The sequence below is a fragment of the Carassius auratus genome, chromosome 18, assembly GCF_003368295.1.
Source record: "Carassius auratus strain Wakin chromosome 18, ASM336829v1, whole genome shotgun sequence".
NCBI classification, from domain to species: domain Eukaryota; kingdom Metazoa; phylum Chordata; class Actinopteri; order Cypriniformes; family Cyprinidae; genus Carassius; species Carassius auratus.
This window is the reverse complement of record NC_039260.1, coordinates 7186662-7204833: the sequence shown is the minus strand read 5'-3', so window position 1 is coordinate 7204833 and position 18172 is coordinate 7186662. Positions and strand designations below refer to the sequence as shown.

At 35.1% G+C, this 18172-nt stretch overlaps 2 protein-coding genes across 3 annotated transcripts; one reads left to right on the top strand and one right to left on the bottom strand.

Moving 5' to 3' along the window:
• Positions 1–143: 143 nt before the first annotated feature.
• si:dkey-103i16.6 (SIRT1 domain-containing protein) lies at positions 144–8368 on the bottom strand. Of its 2 annotated transcripts, none has more exons than XM_026287319.1 (7): positions 8155–8368; positions 4279–4459; positions 3775–3963; positions 3471–3703; positions 3280–3380; positions 3030–3191; positions 144–2308 (listed from the first exon to the last, which is right to left on the bottom strand). In XM_026287319.1, exons 2-7 carry the CDS (start codon positions 4455–4457, stop codon positions 2021–2023), a joined length of 1152 nt encoding a protein of 383 aa, XP_026143104.1. In that variant the 5' UTR covers positions 4458–4459; positions 8155–8368; the 3' UTR covers positions 144–2020. The 2 variants fall into 2 exon arrangements, with proteins under 2 accessions (XP_026143104.1, XP_026143105.1); XM_026287320.1 differs by lacking the exon at positions 8155–8368 and adding an exon at positions 6229–6676.
• A 1224-nt stretch (positions 8369–9592) lies between these two features.
• tmem263 (transmembrane protein 263) lies at positions 9593–14304 on the top strand. The gene is made up of 3 exons (XM_026287316.1): positions 9593–9825; positions 11332–11402; positions 12786–14304. Exons 2-3 carry the CDS (start codon positions 11339–11341, stop codon positions 13082–13084), a joined length of 363 nt encoding a protein of 120 aa, XP_026143101.1. The 5' UTR covers positions 9593–9825; positions 11332–11338; the 3' UTR covers positions 13085–14304.
• The last annotated feature ends 3868 nt before the right edge of the window (positions 14305–18172 follow it).

Sequence of the window (18172 nt, the reverse complement as noted above, 5' to 3'; positions counted from 1 at the left end):
TTTCCCACCACTTTATGCCTGGAGTTTTAAATTTGTGTATTTCCTAATGTTCTATATTATTTTTAGCTACAAAATTTTCTATACATTGTTTTTTTTGTTTTCTTTCAATGTTATTAGGGGTGGCATTTTCTTTTTTCTAAACATTTTTTTTTTTTTTTTTTCAATGTTATTAGAGGTGGCATGTTCTTTTTTTCTAATGATTGTTAGGTTTTTACACAAAACAATGTAATTAAATTCAGGTTTTCTAAGGATTTCTGGTTACTATCTTTGATTTAAAAGCTTGTGAATATTTCACAAGGCCCAGTACTCCTCTTCTAAAACCACTGTAAAATCAGAAGAAATGGGCTTTGTTTTAAAAATGTAAAAAAAAAAAAAAAAAAAAAATTCAGGAAATAAAATTTTCTTCATTTCAAACGTTTGCAATAAATTAAAAAGAAAACTAGTAGCGTAATTCACTTATTGCATGCAGAAACATTTCAATTTATTTTGTAATTTTGGTTGTGAATATAAAAATGCTAATTTAACATCACTAACCCTAGTGTGATTACTGCAAGATTATAAAAATGACCATTAGGGGAGAAAGACTTTTTTTTTTAAACATGATCAAATAGTTGTATTCCATATTGAATCCAACTGCTGATTCACTAAGATGACTTGTATCCAAATCCAGTGTGAAATTTGCTTTCAATGAAAAAACATTTGAATACAATTGAATACTCCATAGTTTAACAATATTTGTAAATAAGAGGAACAAAACTGGAGACAAAGCCATGAATATGTATTAAATACCATAAGGTGAAATCTTTAATAGCAAGATATATTAAAAAAAAGCAGCATTTTAATATTCAGAAGTACAAATGGTGAGAATGTTAACAACAAATGCAAGCTTTAACTGGAGAGGCAACACAGTCCCCTTTTTAACAAAATCATTCCATGAATCTAAAAGACAGCTGGTAAACAGGCTTCAACAAAACAAACATGGCAACCAGCATATATGAATAAAGAAACGAAAATGGACAAACATTTAACAGTCATTCTGGCTTTTCACCCATATTTCTCAATGTGCCAAAATCCCTGAGGGACATGAACCGATATGATCACAGCAGTGTGGTAATTACCAGCTACTTCACTGATCCTGTGCAAAATCAAATTGCGCTCACAGCCGTTCTCATACACAGAACCTCACACATACACACAGCAGCAGGATATTGGGGTTCTTTGTTGTCGACCAAAGACATTTATTAGAGTTTTGGAGGGGTTGGAGCTCCTGCTTGGAAGCTGCAGTGCCTGTGAAAACACACAGTGGGGGCACTGCACACTTGGGAGGTCATGCCTCCCATGCTAATTTAGCACAGTTCACTCGCTGGGGCCAAACTGACTCATTGGATACCAAAATGACTTACAACTAGCAAACAAATATATAGACATACACATTTACATAAAAAACGGTTTGAATATAGTTTGTAGAATGCTAAAGGAGCCTTATAACACATTTTATTTGTTCATAGTGGTCCTAAACTAACTAAAGTCCCACATTTCAGGGTATGATAAAAACTTATTTTACCTTAAAAAGCAGAAATTTTGCATTCTAAACAGGTCCTTATATTTGAATCAGGATGTGCAGATGTGATGTAATTACAGTTCGCTGCTTATTCATTACGGCTTTCCATAAAGAGTATAAGTGCTAGAATTTATAAGGAATTCAGAAGCAGGTTTTCAGTCAAAATGAGCAGCAGACATTATGCAGATAATTATTATAAACCCAACAAAAATGTAGTCTAATCCCACCAGAAACACGGCCAAGTTTCACTGTGTGATCAAACAAGGCTGCGTTTATCTGTTTTAGGAAAAGACTGCCCAGATACAGTCAAACTGGCTGTTACTACTGGTAAGAACATTGATATCCTAAAATATTCACATGTAAGGATATATACATAAACATCACTGTGGGTTTTGAAGCCTTGCTAGGTGTCCATTGCCATAGTCCGTGATTTTAAACGTACAAAGCCTGTAGATGACATTAGTGCATGCTGTCAGTCTCTGAAGAGTCACTGTTCTCACCGCTGCTATTGCTGGGGTCAGTATAAGAACAAAGCCCAGTTTCATGGCTGTTCATCAGGTCTTGAATCTCAGAATGCCATCCCAGGATCTCTGCAAGCTTTTGGACCGAATCAGAAAGATCTCCCAGCTCCATGTAGTCAGCCCTCCTCAGGGGCCTGCGTTCAAAGGGTCCAACTGGATCACGGTTCAGCAGCAGACGAGGCACTGTAGACTTCACGGTGTTGACCAGGCTGGCAAACGGCTCGATCTGCCACAAAGCAGAAAGATTAACGGATACTCTTATTAAGCAAAGACCAATTAAACTGATTTAAAGTGACAAGAGATAACCATTTAAAATTCCTTTCTTTTTCTTGAGAAAAAAATAAAATAAAAAAAACTTAAGGTATTATGGTTTTCACAAAAATATTAAAGCAGCTGTTTTCAACATTGATAAAACAATCTTCAACTGAAGACTGGAGTAATGCCTGCTGAATCAGCTTTAAAGTCACAGAAATAAAAACATTAAAGTAAAAACAAAACAACAAAATAACGGCATTTTAAAATAAAAAATTTATTGTTTTTACTGCATTTTAATCAAGTTAATGTAGTATTGTAAGCATAAGAGACTCGAAGTAATAATAATAAAAAAAACTAACCATACCCAACTCAAAACTTAAATGTATTAGGACTTCTCACATTTTTTTTTTTTTACATTTAGTTAAATGTTTTTTTTATTTTTTTTGTGAACAAATATTCCAATTAAATCACTTAAAAGTAATATCAATATATTAAATTAAATAAAGGGTTCAAAGCTGGCGTATAGGTTAATAAATTGACAAAATGCTATTTAGAATGTATTTATTAGTTTTAGAGGGAGTACAACAATTGAACTGTAAAAGAACTGTCGCTTAAACACAAAAAATGGCTTGTAGATCATGGTTAAAATAATAAAGTAATAATAAAGTTAAAGTAATAATAATAAAGTCTACCTTTAAAGAAGTGCCCATGATCATGAGAAGGTCAGCTTTTGGGAAATCTTGAGCATGTTGAAAGTACTTTTCTGGCAGATCTTCTCCAAAGAACACAACGTTAGGTTTGACTGCCCCAGCACAAAATGTACAGATGGGAACGTTGCCGTTCATTATAGCTTGCTGATAGTGAAAAAAGAAAAAATTATGTAGTGCGCACTAAAGTGAATTCAATACTGTAATTAAGAACACTCAGGCCAATTTAGATGACCTTGGCTTCCTCGGCAGGATAAGGCGTATAGCAGAGGTGGCAGGCAGCAGTGGCAAAACTCCCATGAGCCTCCACAAGTTTGTCATCTGGGATACCGCACACTACAGAGAGAGTAAAGAACATTTTAATAGGTAACACTGCAAATTTAACATTTAAGAGTGGTGTAGTAGGTCTCTGAATTTTAATCTCACGTTTTTCGAGCCCATCGATGTTCTGAGTGTACATGCGGAGCAGCAGGCCCTTCTGATGCAGCATACGGATGAAATAGTGAACATAGTTTGGACGGTGGTGTCCAGGGTACAGCTCTTTAGCCAATGAGAAGAAAGGATGAGGGTTGTCAGAGAAGTAGTCGATGTTAAAGATGGCCTCTGGATAAGGGATGTCATACTTCGCAAGGTTCGCATAAAGACCTGTTCCTGGCGTCCTGATACAAAAACAGCTGTTAGCCGAGTGAAACAGTGATTCAGAAGTAGTTGGAATGTTTTGAGCATCCACCTGAAGTCTGGTATACCGCTGCCTGTGCTGATACCTGCTCCAGCAACCACCACAATGTTTCGAACCCGGCCTAGCTTCATCAGCCGGCCGATAGTTTCCAAAGCCCCGCGCGGGACAGAGCTGCCAGAAGGTGAGGAGGAGAGAACGGCCTTAGTGCTGGGAGATGAACTCTGGTAGGACTTCCCTTTCCTAAAGAAAAGTGTTTTTTTACTGTAATTTTACAGTAAAAAAAATATAAAATTTTCTTTAAACCGCATAGTGCTTTTTTTCTGAAAAAGTTTGTTGTTTTGACAGTTTTTTTTTTGTTTCGTTTTTGTAAGTTATTTTCAGTTTACATAATTATTTTCTTTGATAGTTGAAGTGTGAAGGAAAATAATGTTGCAATGTTTTAAACTAGATTTCATGAAACCATGTTTTACAAATGCTTGCTCTTGCTAGGATACAGAGCTTTTGTAATCTCTTATTGTTCGTTGGAAGGCCAAACAGAAGGTTGTGTTGTCTCACCGTGCTAATGAGGCCTGCTGTTCACTCACGCTCATGAGGCTGAGGTCGTCCACCAGGCCTGAATCTGTGGGTTTAGAGCGCCGAGAGTCCTGAGGGTTGATGGAACTGCGAGTCACCCTTGTGACGACGGGCAGAGCGATCCTTCGGTCCCTACTTGACTTCGCCTTGCTCATGTTCATACCTGGAAAGGGGCATTCATTTATGTATGCTTCGACTCATTTAGTATGCAACTAAATTTTCAGAAGGAAATAACTGTCTTTGTAACAAGCTTACTTAAATCTTTAATAATATTGCATTAAGTTTTATGCCAAGCTTAAAGATAACTTAAAACTAAAATGTACAATTTTACTAAAATTTCTCACAATATTACTGTTCTTACTGTAGTTGATCATACAAATGCAGATTTTACATAAAATTACCCCAAGCGTTTAATTACTACATTTAAATGATCAATACTAATATTAATTCAAAATGTTCTGTTGAATTGAAGCCTGTGGAGAAAAAAAAAAAAAACAATTCTTCATTGAAATAAGTCACAATTCAACATGCAAATATTACAATACAATCACTTTCAAATTAACATTTTAAATGTCTTAAACCTGTGACAATTAACCATCTGAAAAAAAAAACACTTATAAAAATCACAAAGTTGAAGAAAAATGAGGCAGAATAGATAGCTTCTAAATATCAAATAGAATGCTGAATTATGATAAAGAACAGATTTTACATTATCTTGTAAACACATCTTTAAAATAAGTTTTAATTAAAACAAACTGTTACACACTTTTTTTGTAAATTATATTTGCTTGTTGCCATTTCATATATACACCTCTCCTGATTAGGTTCATTGCAATATTTAAAAGTAATTAAAATCACAGCAGAGCTCTGCTGTGTCCTGCCTTTAGCTGGCGTAAAGCTACAATGTATTAAACCTGTCAAGCCCCAACAAGCTAATGGCTGTAATATATTTAATGTGTCCCTCCCACTTTGGTTCAACTGCCCACAGCTGTGGCAGCTTTATGGCTCAGGGAAGGGGAACGGGTACAAGAGATGGGTGAGGGGGCTGAAAGTGTCCAGGATTGACTGTGTGTCAACAAACCCAGCTGGAGGAGAAAGGAGGGGGCCATTTAGACAAAAAAAAAGAAAAAAGAAAAGTGAACAGATAGATGATGCAGAGGTAGAATCCAATAAAGAGTTTGTGGGAAGCTAGAGGTGAGGAAGATCCCTGGAGCCGTGAGAGGCCATTTCTCAAGCCTCTGACGTCTTCGAAGGATGAATGATGGACAACGACAACTGGGACAGAAAGAGACGGAGGGGGAGAGTAAAAGGTAAGAGGAGTGGATACAAAGATACATCCTATAAAACAAGGCCTGCTTCACAGCATACGAATACGATAAGACAGGCCTTTCAACGACAAACCTTATCACAGCCGAAGGAGGCACAGATATCACATTCACAATGACAACGGGTCAGTGTGCAGAGTGATAAACAACTACAAGACTGAACAAAATCTGGCAACCCCCAACCAAAACACACTGCAAATGGCTATAACTCAACTCAACTCTGACAAAACTGAATTAGTCATTTGCTAGTTATTTAATCTTTTTAAGTGCATCAAGACCGGTCCTTATGAGATTCCTCACTCTCTCCCACCTCCACTGCTGTAATGGCTACTCCCACAGAACTATTAAAAACTACAGGGGATGGGAGGTCACTGCCTTTGTCTCCCTGCTAAGCACAGAGACACTCCAATATTTCACAGCTGAGCTTAATAAGCCTTGCACAAACAGCGCTGAGAAGTCTGCAGTACAATGCGTTTCTCTGTTTTGTCACAATCTGGGACTCTAAATAAAAATAAATTCCTTAAGTATGAAAGAAAACCCCCAAAACACCCTTTTCAAACTTCTGATGAACACAAAGTAAAAAAAAAAAAAAAAAAAAAACACTTACAAAATTGGGGTGGGGGTTTGCAGACAAATAAGCAAAACTGTCTGCTGTCTCACAAAGACTTCACTAATCATAGGCACAGGGGCTTCACGCCAAAGAAGAGGCAAAAACCAACAGGAGCAGTGGTGTGACTGAAACCATGGAGAAGAGGTTAGCAACGGGCAGTCAGGGCAGGAATGAGCTGGCTGTCAGACTCCGAGTTAGTAAGACAGCACAGGGTCATTGTGCTGATATTAGCACACATCTCTGGCCTCTCACTGCTGACTAATTGAGCTTAATTAGTTCAGCTGTTTGATGAGAAGCAGCTAAAAGGGAACCAAGATGGAAGATTCATTTAGTATGGAATGTTATGCTCCAGACAGTTTTAATATTTTTATATAAATATTAGAGACGGGGGAAACATTATAAGACTAAAAGCCTCTAGATCCATTTTACTACTGGGAGATATTTGTCAAATATCAAAAGCGGACTTTAAAACTCCACACATAAAAGCTAAATACACACTTCAAATCAGTTCAGTGTTCATCCTTGTATATAGCTAGCCCCCCCTGCATGATCTGCTGACACAGCTACAGTTACAGAGACTAGTTTCTCCATCTCATGGATGAGGGCCTGTCATTTAGCGCCCCCTGCTGACAATTTCAAAAGACAAGTCAACTAATTCACCTTCTTTTGAACTTTGTTCATCAAAAAGCCCACTTGAGACAAATGAGCACAACTTACACTCAAATGTTATTGGTGCACAAAATGGACACAACATCTGTTAAAAATTCAGCTTTGCCATCCTAGGGGAAAAAAAATTCATGTTGCCTTAGAAACCATAAGATGATAATGATTATTACTTTTATTATTAATAATAAAACAAACAAAAATGATACAGTGACCCCATGATTAAATGCATTCATATAGAGAAGGATTCATTAAGACTGACGTAGAAGACATTTTCTTGCTATTTTGTAGTAGATGGTCTTTTTTCTGATTACTTTCAATTAAGTTCAGACTGTGCAGAAAACAAGGTCGCAAAACTGATGACTACTATCTGCACACTATCTAGAAGGCTTAAGTTAATTAAATGCTCCCACTCAGTGGCCAAAGTGCACCAAACTGAGGGAACAGGGTGTAATATTGGGACGGAAGTTTATTAATCCAATACATTGAAAGGGTGTAATTTTGAATATTTTAAATTTAAATATATTTAAATTAGTTTGGGGAGAAAAATGAACATAAAGCAAAGTCTAGTGATATCACTAAAATAATACAGAAATCATTATTGGGTGTTTCTTCAAATATAGCAACAACTAGGGCCACTTTTGTTAAGACATTATTTTTTTTAATAATAATTTTTTTTTTTTTTTTTTTTTGCAATGAGAGTTGAAGGCAAACAAAAACTGTACATCAATTTTAAGTTTACGTTAATTTGATAATTACATCAAAATCATCCAAGCTGTGACATGAAAGTACCCAATGTTGACGAAATACCTAACATAACAATTTAAGTTTAAGTAACAATCACTTAAGCAAAGGCTTTAAAATCTGATGCGTTTTTTAAAAAAGAAATAAAAAAAAAATAACAATATGACGCATTACTACATATAAACATCGCTTCAGGGCGCGTTCTTTGTATCGTAATAATCACCCATGTCGTTTGTAACGCTAGAATCTGCACTTTCACTGTGTAACGAGTTGTAAGTGAATATTGTATGCGATTCGCTGGCGTCCCAGCTAAGTTACAATGCAGCCAAAGATGAAATACTGCATTAAATATGACCTCATATCAAAACCATTGATATTGCTTTAAACATTCAATATAGCAGCTAGAGAATGCGAGAAACCATGATTTTTGGCTAATAATCTGAAATACGCTTTCCAAAAGTTAAATGCATCTACTATATAAATCAAACAAATAAGTCATTGGTTAACGTTACTTGCCTCTGTATTTGTTTACCGGTCTGAGGAAGGGAAGACAATCAAAACGAACAGCAGCAAACCGATGATATCCCTCGCGACAAAATAGCAGATCGTGAATTACAAATGTATCAACGTGATATCTACTGCAAAATAAATGTCATATTTGAATCTGTGCGAGTCCACCGTTCCCGCAAAACATTACAAGCTGCTTGACAATGCAGGAAGTACGTCATTTTATGAATAAGAGCGGGAAAACATCCCTGTTACAGCTGCTGCAGATCAACAGCCAATAGAAAACGCTAGATTAATGGGTTTAAATAATTAAAAATCTTATTATATGTAATCCACAGTTTACTGAAGTTGGCCTACTTAAACAGTTTACATCTCTGTATTAAACAGTACAGGGCAGGATCTCCATGTAAAACATAACAGTTTTTGCTTTACATAGCCTATTGGGGCAAAATTCAGATTCAAGAACTGACTCTGATCATTTCATGAGTATACTGGCCACAGCTCACAGGATGTTGAACTTGAATGACATGAAGTGGAATTTACAGATAGATGGATATGAAATATGAATATAAAATAATTGTATTAGCAAACTTAGTTGTAGAGAACTAGATGAGCACCATGAATAAGCAGTTAGTTACACAATGTTGACCTGTGGAAGAGTTATTATAAAAAAATATTTCACTATTGAATGTTGTGATTAATTAATATTTTGCTAATGTTTTCAGAAATACAGCATATGTCTATAATGAAAATGCACATGTTTATGGAATATGAATTTGTGAAAACTTCACTTTGAAACAGTGATAGGCTAATAATTTCTTTGAATTTCACTGAACTTTACCTGAAATTCAAATAGGAATTCTACATCATGTTCAAACTAAAATTAAACTGTAAAAGGCATTCTTAATTCAGTTCTGAATGGCACACCGCCCTGTTGCTAACAATCATGCAATGAAGAAATCACCTACATGCTAAGAAAAAAAGTAGACTAGTAAAAGCTACTGGTAGTTTTCATTATTTGTAATGTTTACAGGCATTTCATTTAACTGAAAATCACAAAATGAAAAGTGTAACTCAAAATACAGGTTAAACAGGAAAAATCAATACAGAAAATTCCTTAATAACACGGCACATTGGGCCCCATTTTTATTGACTTTTCTTAGAGTATAGTACTTAACATGGCAAAGAAGTCATGAAGCCTAGTTATCAAGTAAACATTACTTAGCATTTTCTGTTATCACTTTGCTGTCTATCCTCAGAGGTTTTGTCTAAAAAAGACAAGTTAATTGATCCTTGTCCACTATCAGATCTCAGTCAATGAAAAACAATAGAACTCAGGTTCACATAGCACAGATACACCCTTCATTTTCACCATACATCACACACAGCCAGATAGTATTGTAAAGTTATTTTACCCACACACACACAAAGGGTAAGAACCAGAAACGTCACTTCCTCTCCTATGTGTCCACATTGGTACGTGGTTAAAAACAGCTAGGACGCCACGTACACATTATGCAAAGATAGGTCTTATAAGAAAAGTCTCGTCAGGTCGCAGATCCATCCTGAATTTAGCGTGTGTCTTTCTTAAAAGCAGAAGGGAGCAGCATATTTTTCCTTTGAAACAAACAAGGGGTGGAGACAGAAGTTTCAAACTTCATCTGCAGACGAAACAAACTCGTAAGTATATACACGACAGCTGGCAAAGTTTACCTTCTGCATGTTTTTCTAGGGGATGTGGATTTTTTTAAACTAATTATATTATGGGATTCATATTGACTCGGTAGAAAATGGCTAGATTTTCTAACGCATCTCTTACCTAACACCAAACGCTATTTTCTTAACGTAATTAACTTCAAAGCAACATCTGCTTCTGGCTCTTTAGTTTCTTAAGTCAGAGTTTCCTTCGCTTGGTTAACATGTTTTCTTCGTAAAGGTGACCTATATAATTTCCTGTCAAACCCTTATTGTTCTTTCTCACCTAACGTTTAAATGTAGTGCAAAAAGGAATTAATTTAAACCCAGATTATTATTATTTATTCCGAGGAAAGAAAATACTTCTCACACAAGTGCCACGTCATATTTAGAAACAGCTAAGGTTTATAACAAATGTTCGATTCATGAATGAATCATTCGTTTGAGTCGTTTTAATGAATCGTTTAAAACTGTTCACAAAGCCGGATTAAACGATTCCCGAGCTAACGATTCCCTAACCGTCTTTCACGGTTTCAAAATAGTAGTCTATCGTGTTTCACTGTGTCAGTCGAAGGTTTTATAATAGGAGAAATATTACAAATGAACTCACAGGAAATATCTGTATGACTTAATATTGTAGTTTTACACACAGGATAGTTTATTTAATAAATTAATTTATAAATGTGATCACGCTACTGAAATACTTTTGTCTAGATTTAAAAGAGTCGATCTCATTTTTGGTTTCATTTGAACAGGTTCTTGTAAATGCGAAAGAATCGATTCAGTAACATGAGTCTGACATCCCTTTACTAAAGTTCGCTTTAGGACACACTTGATATTAATAATGCACTGGTTTGGTACGTCATAAAGTTGACTCAAGACCACGAGTTATTCACTCATTTCTACTCAATTCAATGATTGCTTACGTGTAACTGTACACGTATTAATATAATACTGCTCAATGATTTTATATTTATTGTCCTTGGTTACGTATGACATAAGGACAATACATGATGAAATTGGGATATTGCATTACAGCTTCATATTTAATCTGCTGCATGTTAATATTTAATTATGATTTCTTAATATCCCTCATGTTTATAAGGTTTACCGGTACTAATGAAAATAAAGGTTTATCATTTCAGTAGTCATCTTGTCATAATTATTGCTAAAAAACATTTATGAACTTTGGTATGGAGGATCTGGTACACAGTAATTTAGTTTGTGCTTAAATAGCCCAGTCTACCTGTTGGCAGTGTTGACAGGGTGTTGCAGGTTACTTTTTGTTGACAGAGTGAACTGGTCCGCCTTGTTCTGTGTCAGTGCTTGTTTTTAGGGCTAACCTTTCACCTTGTTTTCTGTGTCTGGTCCCGCCCAAATTCTTGATTGTTGGGAGACAAATTAAAATTGTTGTTGTTGTTTTTTTTCTGTGGAAAATTAAGGATTGTATTCTAACTGCCACTGCATTGTTTGTTTGTATTTTTTATGTAGAATAAAAATGAGTGAAACAAACCAGCAACAGGAGGAGTTGCCTGCATACTTGAAGGATGAGCCTCCAGCAGGTAGCTACTGCAGGTTATGCTGACATTTCATCATGAAAGTGACTTGCAACAGTTATTCCTTTTTTTTTTTTTTTTTTTTTAAGCAATCAAGCATTTTATTTTAGCACAGTCATGTCAAATTAATTATTTTATACAGCTGTCCTTCATACAGCTTCATGCAAGAGAATGATAATGCTTTGTGCCACATAGTGGTGCTCTTGCACAATACAAGACTGACATTTAGGGCATTGCACTACAGTCTTAATTATCAAACTTACTAGATTTGGTTATAAAATCGTAAATCTGGTTATAGTAGTAGGTCTTAGTACCCCTGGCTATCAAATTGTTTTCTAAAAAGTGTTTAGACATTAAAGATGTATGACTGGTATTGCTGTAAATGAGAGCATTTCAAAGCAAATGGCATTTCTTTTAAAGCAAGATGCCATAAGAACACGTTTCAAACAAAACATTTCACTAAATGCAGTAACTAAGAATTGCAATGGTTATATCATCAAATAAAGAACATTAATAAAGTAAATCATTCATATTTTTTTTATAGAATTCAGTAGCCAGATACTCTAAATTGTTCTACTCATTGTAAGTGAAAGTAAAATTGAATCGTAATTCATTGAAATAACTAAATTATTAATTAAATGTGGCTAGTTTATTTAACTGAATGAAGTTCTTCACCTAATAATTTTATTTTAGAAATTGAAAGTGATCAAGTATGAAATTAATTAATCTTATTAGTAATTACTTTTAATTAAAATATGGCTTATATTTTACATTTTATAGTTATTCACCTAATATATTTTAATTGTATTTAAATTTATTGAAAGCAAAATGTTTAATTGAATTATGAAATTAAATGAAATAATTACTTAAAAAAAAATATGACTGGCACATTTATTAGCACATTAATTTAATAGAATTCTTCACTTCATACATTTGTTTTATTAATTGACAGTGAATGCTTTAATTGAACTATGAAATGAATCTAATTAACAATTACTTTGAATTCAAACGTGACTCAAATTTTTTTTATTGTACAGTTTTTCACCCATTATGTTTATTAAATTCAATGAAAGTGAAAACATTAAAGAAATAAATGAAATAAAAAAATAATTGCAATTAAATAAAATATAGCTAGTATTTTTAATTAGGTACAGTTTTTCAGCTAATACATTTTTATTATATTCATTGAAAGCGAATGTTTTAATTAAATATAAAAAAAAAAAATTGTGTATATATATCATTGTATAAGTTTTTTTTTCACATCTTTTTATTAATTCTCCTCTATTTTATAAATTTTTTATTTGTTTTGTTTTTATTATTTTAGACCGCTACTCCGTTATCTTATCTGGTGATATTTTCAATATTAACACTTAATTTTATATCCTGTAGATACCAACAAAGACCACCCCCAACCCCAGCCTGGCATGTTCTCCAGGGTGGCCGGTGGTCTGTTCAGTGTCACGAAGGGAGCCGTTGGGGCCACAGTGGGTGGAGTTGCTTGGGTTGGAGGGAAAAGCTTTGATCTCACGAAAACTGCAGTTACCTCAGTCGCAGCTGTTCCAGCGATGGGAGTGGGGCTCGTGAAGGGCAGTGTGTCTGCCGTGGCTGGTGGCGTGGCTGCTGTCGGCTCCGCCGTTGCCAGTAAAGTTCCCATTGGTGGAGGCAAGAAGAAGGACAAGTCTGATTGAATCACGTGGCCCGAAGGTTCTTTTGTCAGAGGCGTCTGCGTCGTGTCTTCTTCTTTGACTCCAGAGAGAGTTGATTGTGGAGTTCATGCTTGTTACAAGCATATTTGGACTATATCAGTGTACCTGAACGGACCAACAAGATGACATTCACAAGCCAGGTGGCCTTCATCTGTTCCACGCAGGAACCTTTGTTTTTGTGTTCTGTAGGAATATGACATTAAGTGTGTGTTGTATACAGAGTCAAGCTGTTTATGTATGAAGTATTAAATATCTGACCAGAGGTGGATACGTGGACCTCTAAATGTTCCGTTCATGCTTTACTGAGCACACACTTGTGTCTGACTGTACACGCAAAGAATCACATGTTTTAAACACACCTTACAGTTGAATTGCTCCAAGCCGGTTGTAGGGATGAAGATCAATGAAGTGTCCCTCTAGGTGTTGGGGGGTCGGGGGGTCTCAGACTGTGGGGTGCTGATGGTGGCGCTCCATCTATCTGATTGATTGTTTGTGAGATTACTTTGTGCCTCTGGGTTCCATGCTGAACTCCAGCGATCGCTCTGTGTCCCCTTGAAAAACAGAGAAATCACAAAACCACACACATATATATACATATATAGTCCCACGTTAAGGGCTTGTGTGCTTAGATTTTGTCAAACAATTCCAAAATTACAATTGTGAGCCATTAATCTGAATGCTGATAGTACTGCATATTATTATTATTATTATTTTATTTTTTTAAGGGAAGCGTGCATGACAATCTCCTGTTTTGATGACTATAGCTGTATTCCAATACCTAGTGACACTTTCTTACTCCTTTCTGTGTGTCATTCCTTCTGTCCTTTTACTTCTTTGTTCCGTTTGCTTTTTTAACTCTTTAATGTGAATTATTATTATTTTTTTATGTTTTGTTTTATGGGCCAACAAAGAACCACATGAGGTGGAAAAGTATGATACAGTATTCTCTTCTGTCAAGTATCTGTTTTCCCATTACCAAAGATTACGAGTGGAAGAAGAGTTCGGTGTTTTTGAGGATTTTCTTCTTTTTGTTAATGTTGATATGCAGTATACATTATGGTATTAAGTGTACTATATCTCTTTTTAGATAGATAGTTATCAAATGTATATTAATGTTTTGTTGTTGATTGATTTGAGACAATCCATATTTCAGTGTAATAATGTGAATTCAAAGGACTCAAATAAAGAAACTTCACAGTTGCTTCCAATGTTAACTCTTGCACAAATTACAACAACACTGCAACAATATTGATTAAATAACTTTCTAACTGGTGTATTTATTGCTTAGTGCCATTGCCTCCAAACATCATTTGGCCTAAAATTGATCAAATTACCCCAAGATACATAAAGCTAAGGTAACCAGATACTAGCACTAAACTATTGTTTTATGGACCTGGCTTTGTGCACAGGGCAATTGAAATGTTGGACCATAAAAAGGCCCCAATTTAATTAAAACATTTGTCTAGCCTATTAGTAATGGCTTTACAGCCAAACCTATTAATAAAAAAATATATGGTCTTTTTTTATTTATTCAGTTTGGCCATGCAGTATGAACAGCAGACAGATGCATAGCCTTCCCTTTAAAGGGTTTTGTCCTGTTGCCACAGAGCAAACCTTAACCAATGCATCAGTTAAAAGAATCAAATAAAACAATTTGGAACTCAATATGTCCCTTTTGTGCAGGAAAAGTGATTTCTTCTTATATGGGTGTCTGTACCTTACAGGGAAAGCGGCGGTAAAGCCTATCAACGGTGAACAAACACTTGCAATCAAGTTCCAGTTCCAAGGTCATGCCGGATGTCAGTGTCTAATGCTTAGGGAATGAGGCGACAGGAGTCTTCCCCACTCTGTCACCTCCTGGAACTAATTCATTCCTCACACTCCTGCAGCTTCTCTCTCAGTAAACACTTTAAATCAAAAGTAGACAGTGAAACACACTGGAGGGGCCGCAATATTTGACTGTAGCCTTTTGATACTGGGATGGTAGAGTTATGAATACCCTGTGAAGGACATATTGTGTGTATGTTTTTACTTATTTGTAGTCTGAACACATATGCATGTCAGTATTGATGAAAGATTTTAGCTCTAGGGCAATGAAGGTTAAAGGGAAATCCAATGCATCCAGACCTTAGATTAAGAGAAGACCTTGTGGCTATTTGCTGCTGCGGTCTTAAAAAATATAGGGCCACGTCCAAGAAAAAGCCGCGAGCTTGAGCCGCCAACAGTGAATCAATGGTGACAGTGTGCAGAGGGAAAGAATTAAGCATTCACATCCCAATTTTTCTTTCTCTTTCCCCACATCCACTTACAAACTCCATGATTCAGGCAGCCTTTCAGCAAATCAATAATGAGCCTGTATGTAACTCGCCGTGAGCTGAGGGGGCTTTACACTTCAAAGACCAAATATAAGTGGTTGAGTTGTTACAGGAGGTGGTGTAAGTGCTTTCCTGGACTTTAAATAAATAAATAAAACACCCCTGACTGTTTTCAGAAACTATACTCTATATGCTTCGGCTAAAAAAAAAAAAAATTACAATTCAGAATGCGGCTCATTTTTTTGTTATTTGTAAAACCTTCAAAGTATGTTTAAAAACTAATGCAAGATGACAATGAATATTATTTTCTTGTATCATTCCCATTAGACAAATGCATAATCTAATCCTTCTCTGGAGGAATGACAGTTTCTATTTATATGCCAGAATTTGTGACACCATATAGGTGAGCTGTTGTGAAAAATAAATTAAATCCTTCTTCCCCCTTACAGTGATATTTTTGTATTATGAACTTTTTATTATATAATTTATTTATATTAAATAAAAAAAAATTCACTATGTTTATTTTCAGATTTAAATTTTAGGTAATTTAGTTAATTTTTAGTAATTTTAGTATTTAATTGATTTTGTTTCAATTAGCAGCCATGGAAACATTTTGAATTTAATCTATTTTTTACATTTAATTTCAGTTTTATTTCAATTACCAATGGTGTTTTTCAATAGTTTTTCAATAGTAGAATAAAAAAAGAGATTATCTTTTGTTATTAATAAAAAACCTCTGCATTATTCATTGCCATCATTTAATTTTGTTCTTTAGCTTTAATAAAAGCTTTCTTTCTTCCCCATTGTCACACTTTGACAGATGGATTGGAACTTTAAATCCTTTAGGCTTTGAAATGTATTTAAACAAAATCTTTTGATACAAAAAACCTTCACTGAGAGATATAAGCAAAACAACAACCAATATATATAAAACACAACCAAAAACATGTACTATAATTGACTAATTACACACAGATTTCAACAATGATAATGATGTATAATTTATTTGTGCGTTTCCTCTTTTGAAAGGGACTGCTAATGGATTTATCACATTGTCAGCCATGTTTAGCATCAAATACACAAGACATTCAGTAATCTCTGTCGACATACACATCCATCCATTCCACTGAGATGCATCTTAGACTTCAGGCTCAGCACAAGGACTTCTGAAAGATCAATTACAGTGGGCGAGCAAAACACTACACAGGAAATTGAGGAAAGCATAATTTATTTACATGTCTGCTCTTTGATTAAAGTAGCCTAAAACAACAGGCAGCAGGGAATTGATTTTTTTTTTTTTTAATCATCCAAGACATCATCCATTTTTTTTCAACCAACAGCGCAAGAAACAATCAAAGAGTTTGCTTGGCTTTGATCTAGAAAATACATATCATGTTTTCTTATCGGAGTATGGCTGTTGTAGAGTGATATGTTTAATTGCCCCAAAGAAAGGAGATTATCAATTTTATATTGGTGCCTTGTTTGTTCTGAACATCTTATAATTTAGATTCAGTTTTAATGAGATGGCAGTGTAACTGTTTAGGGCTCTATGCAAATAAACCAATTACAAAGTTAATGTGAGAAATTGTAGAAGAAGGTCATTTTTCCTTATGCAATCAGTGCATTTGTCTTTAAAGAAACATCCTATGCCAACAATAAAGGAAGTGTAAGACATCAAATAGCTTACTTCTGCCTTAATGAAGCTGTTAATGTGAATTTGACAGTCCTCAGCAATGGTCACGTGGGTGGATTCAAGATGGAGATGAGTTAGTTTCTGCATCGGATTAGGAGAAATTTAGCATTACATGACTTGCTCACCAATGGATCCTCTGCAGTGAATGGGTGCCGTCAGAATGAGAGGCCAAACAGCTGGAGTTTGTATTAATGTCAATCACAATGACAACACTGTATATTAAATCACTCATCTGGGTAAATGAAACCGAAGCAAATTTTATTTTTCTCATGTCACTCCACAGACTTGCTCTCTCTTGATTCATACTGTACAAATGTACCACAATGCATGCAATTAACCGACTATTATCACTTACATAGTGAATATAGATCCTGACATAAGCAGTTAAAATGTATTAAAGCCTTATGATCACTATTACTGTAGCTAAACCTTTCTTGAAACAGATGCATCATAGTTAAAGAATTTTTCTACTCTACAAAAAGCTGAGCTTTAATGCATTCTGTTTAGCTGCTTTCTGCAAATGTCCATGCGTACTGCATTCATTATCAAAGCACTTAGAGGCTAACTCGAGAAATCATGGTAAACAATTCACTGAATAGTAATGGAGCCTATTAACATACTGCAACATGGAACAGTTAAGGAAACAGTTGTGTGGAAACACAACATTTGTAGTGATGTGATTTTAAACATGCATGCATGCTGCTGCCAACTTCACAGGAATGGATTCTTATTATTGCATCTAGTGCACATTAACTTTTATCATTTCCAAGGACTGATTTGAAATAAATATAAACGGCCTCTATGAATGCCCTTTAAATCTTTTCAGAGTTAGTGTTCTTTCTTTTGCCACCCAACAGTAATGCAACCAGAAGATATAGGATGCAAGTAAAACCCCAAGGTATAGTAATGTACAGACTTATTTGACTAATTTTATTTATGGATATGAGATTTTTGACATCTGCATAGTAACTGAGTTATGGGGATTCAGCTGCCAATTTTCTGTGTTTCAAGGTGCCTCCCTGTTATTTTCTCTTTTTGTTCTTGGAATCAATTTTTAGTTAA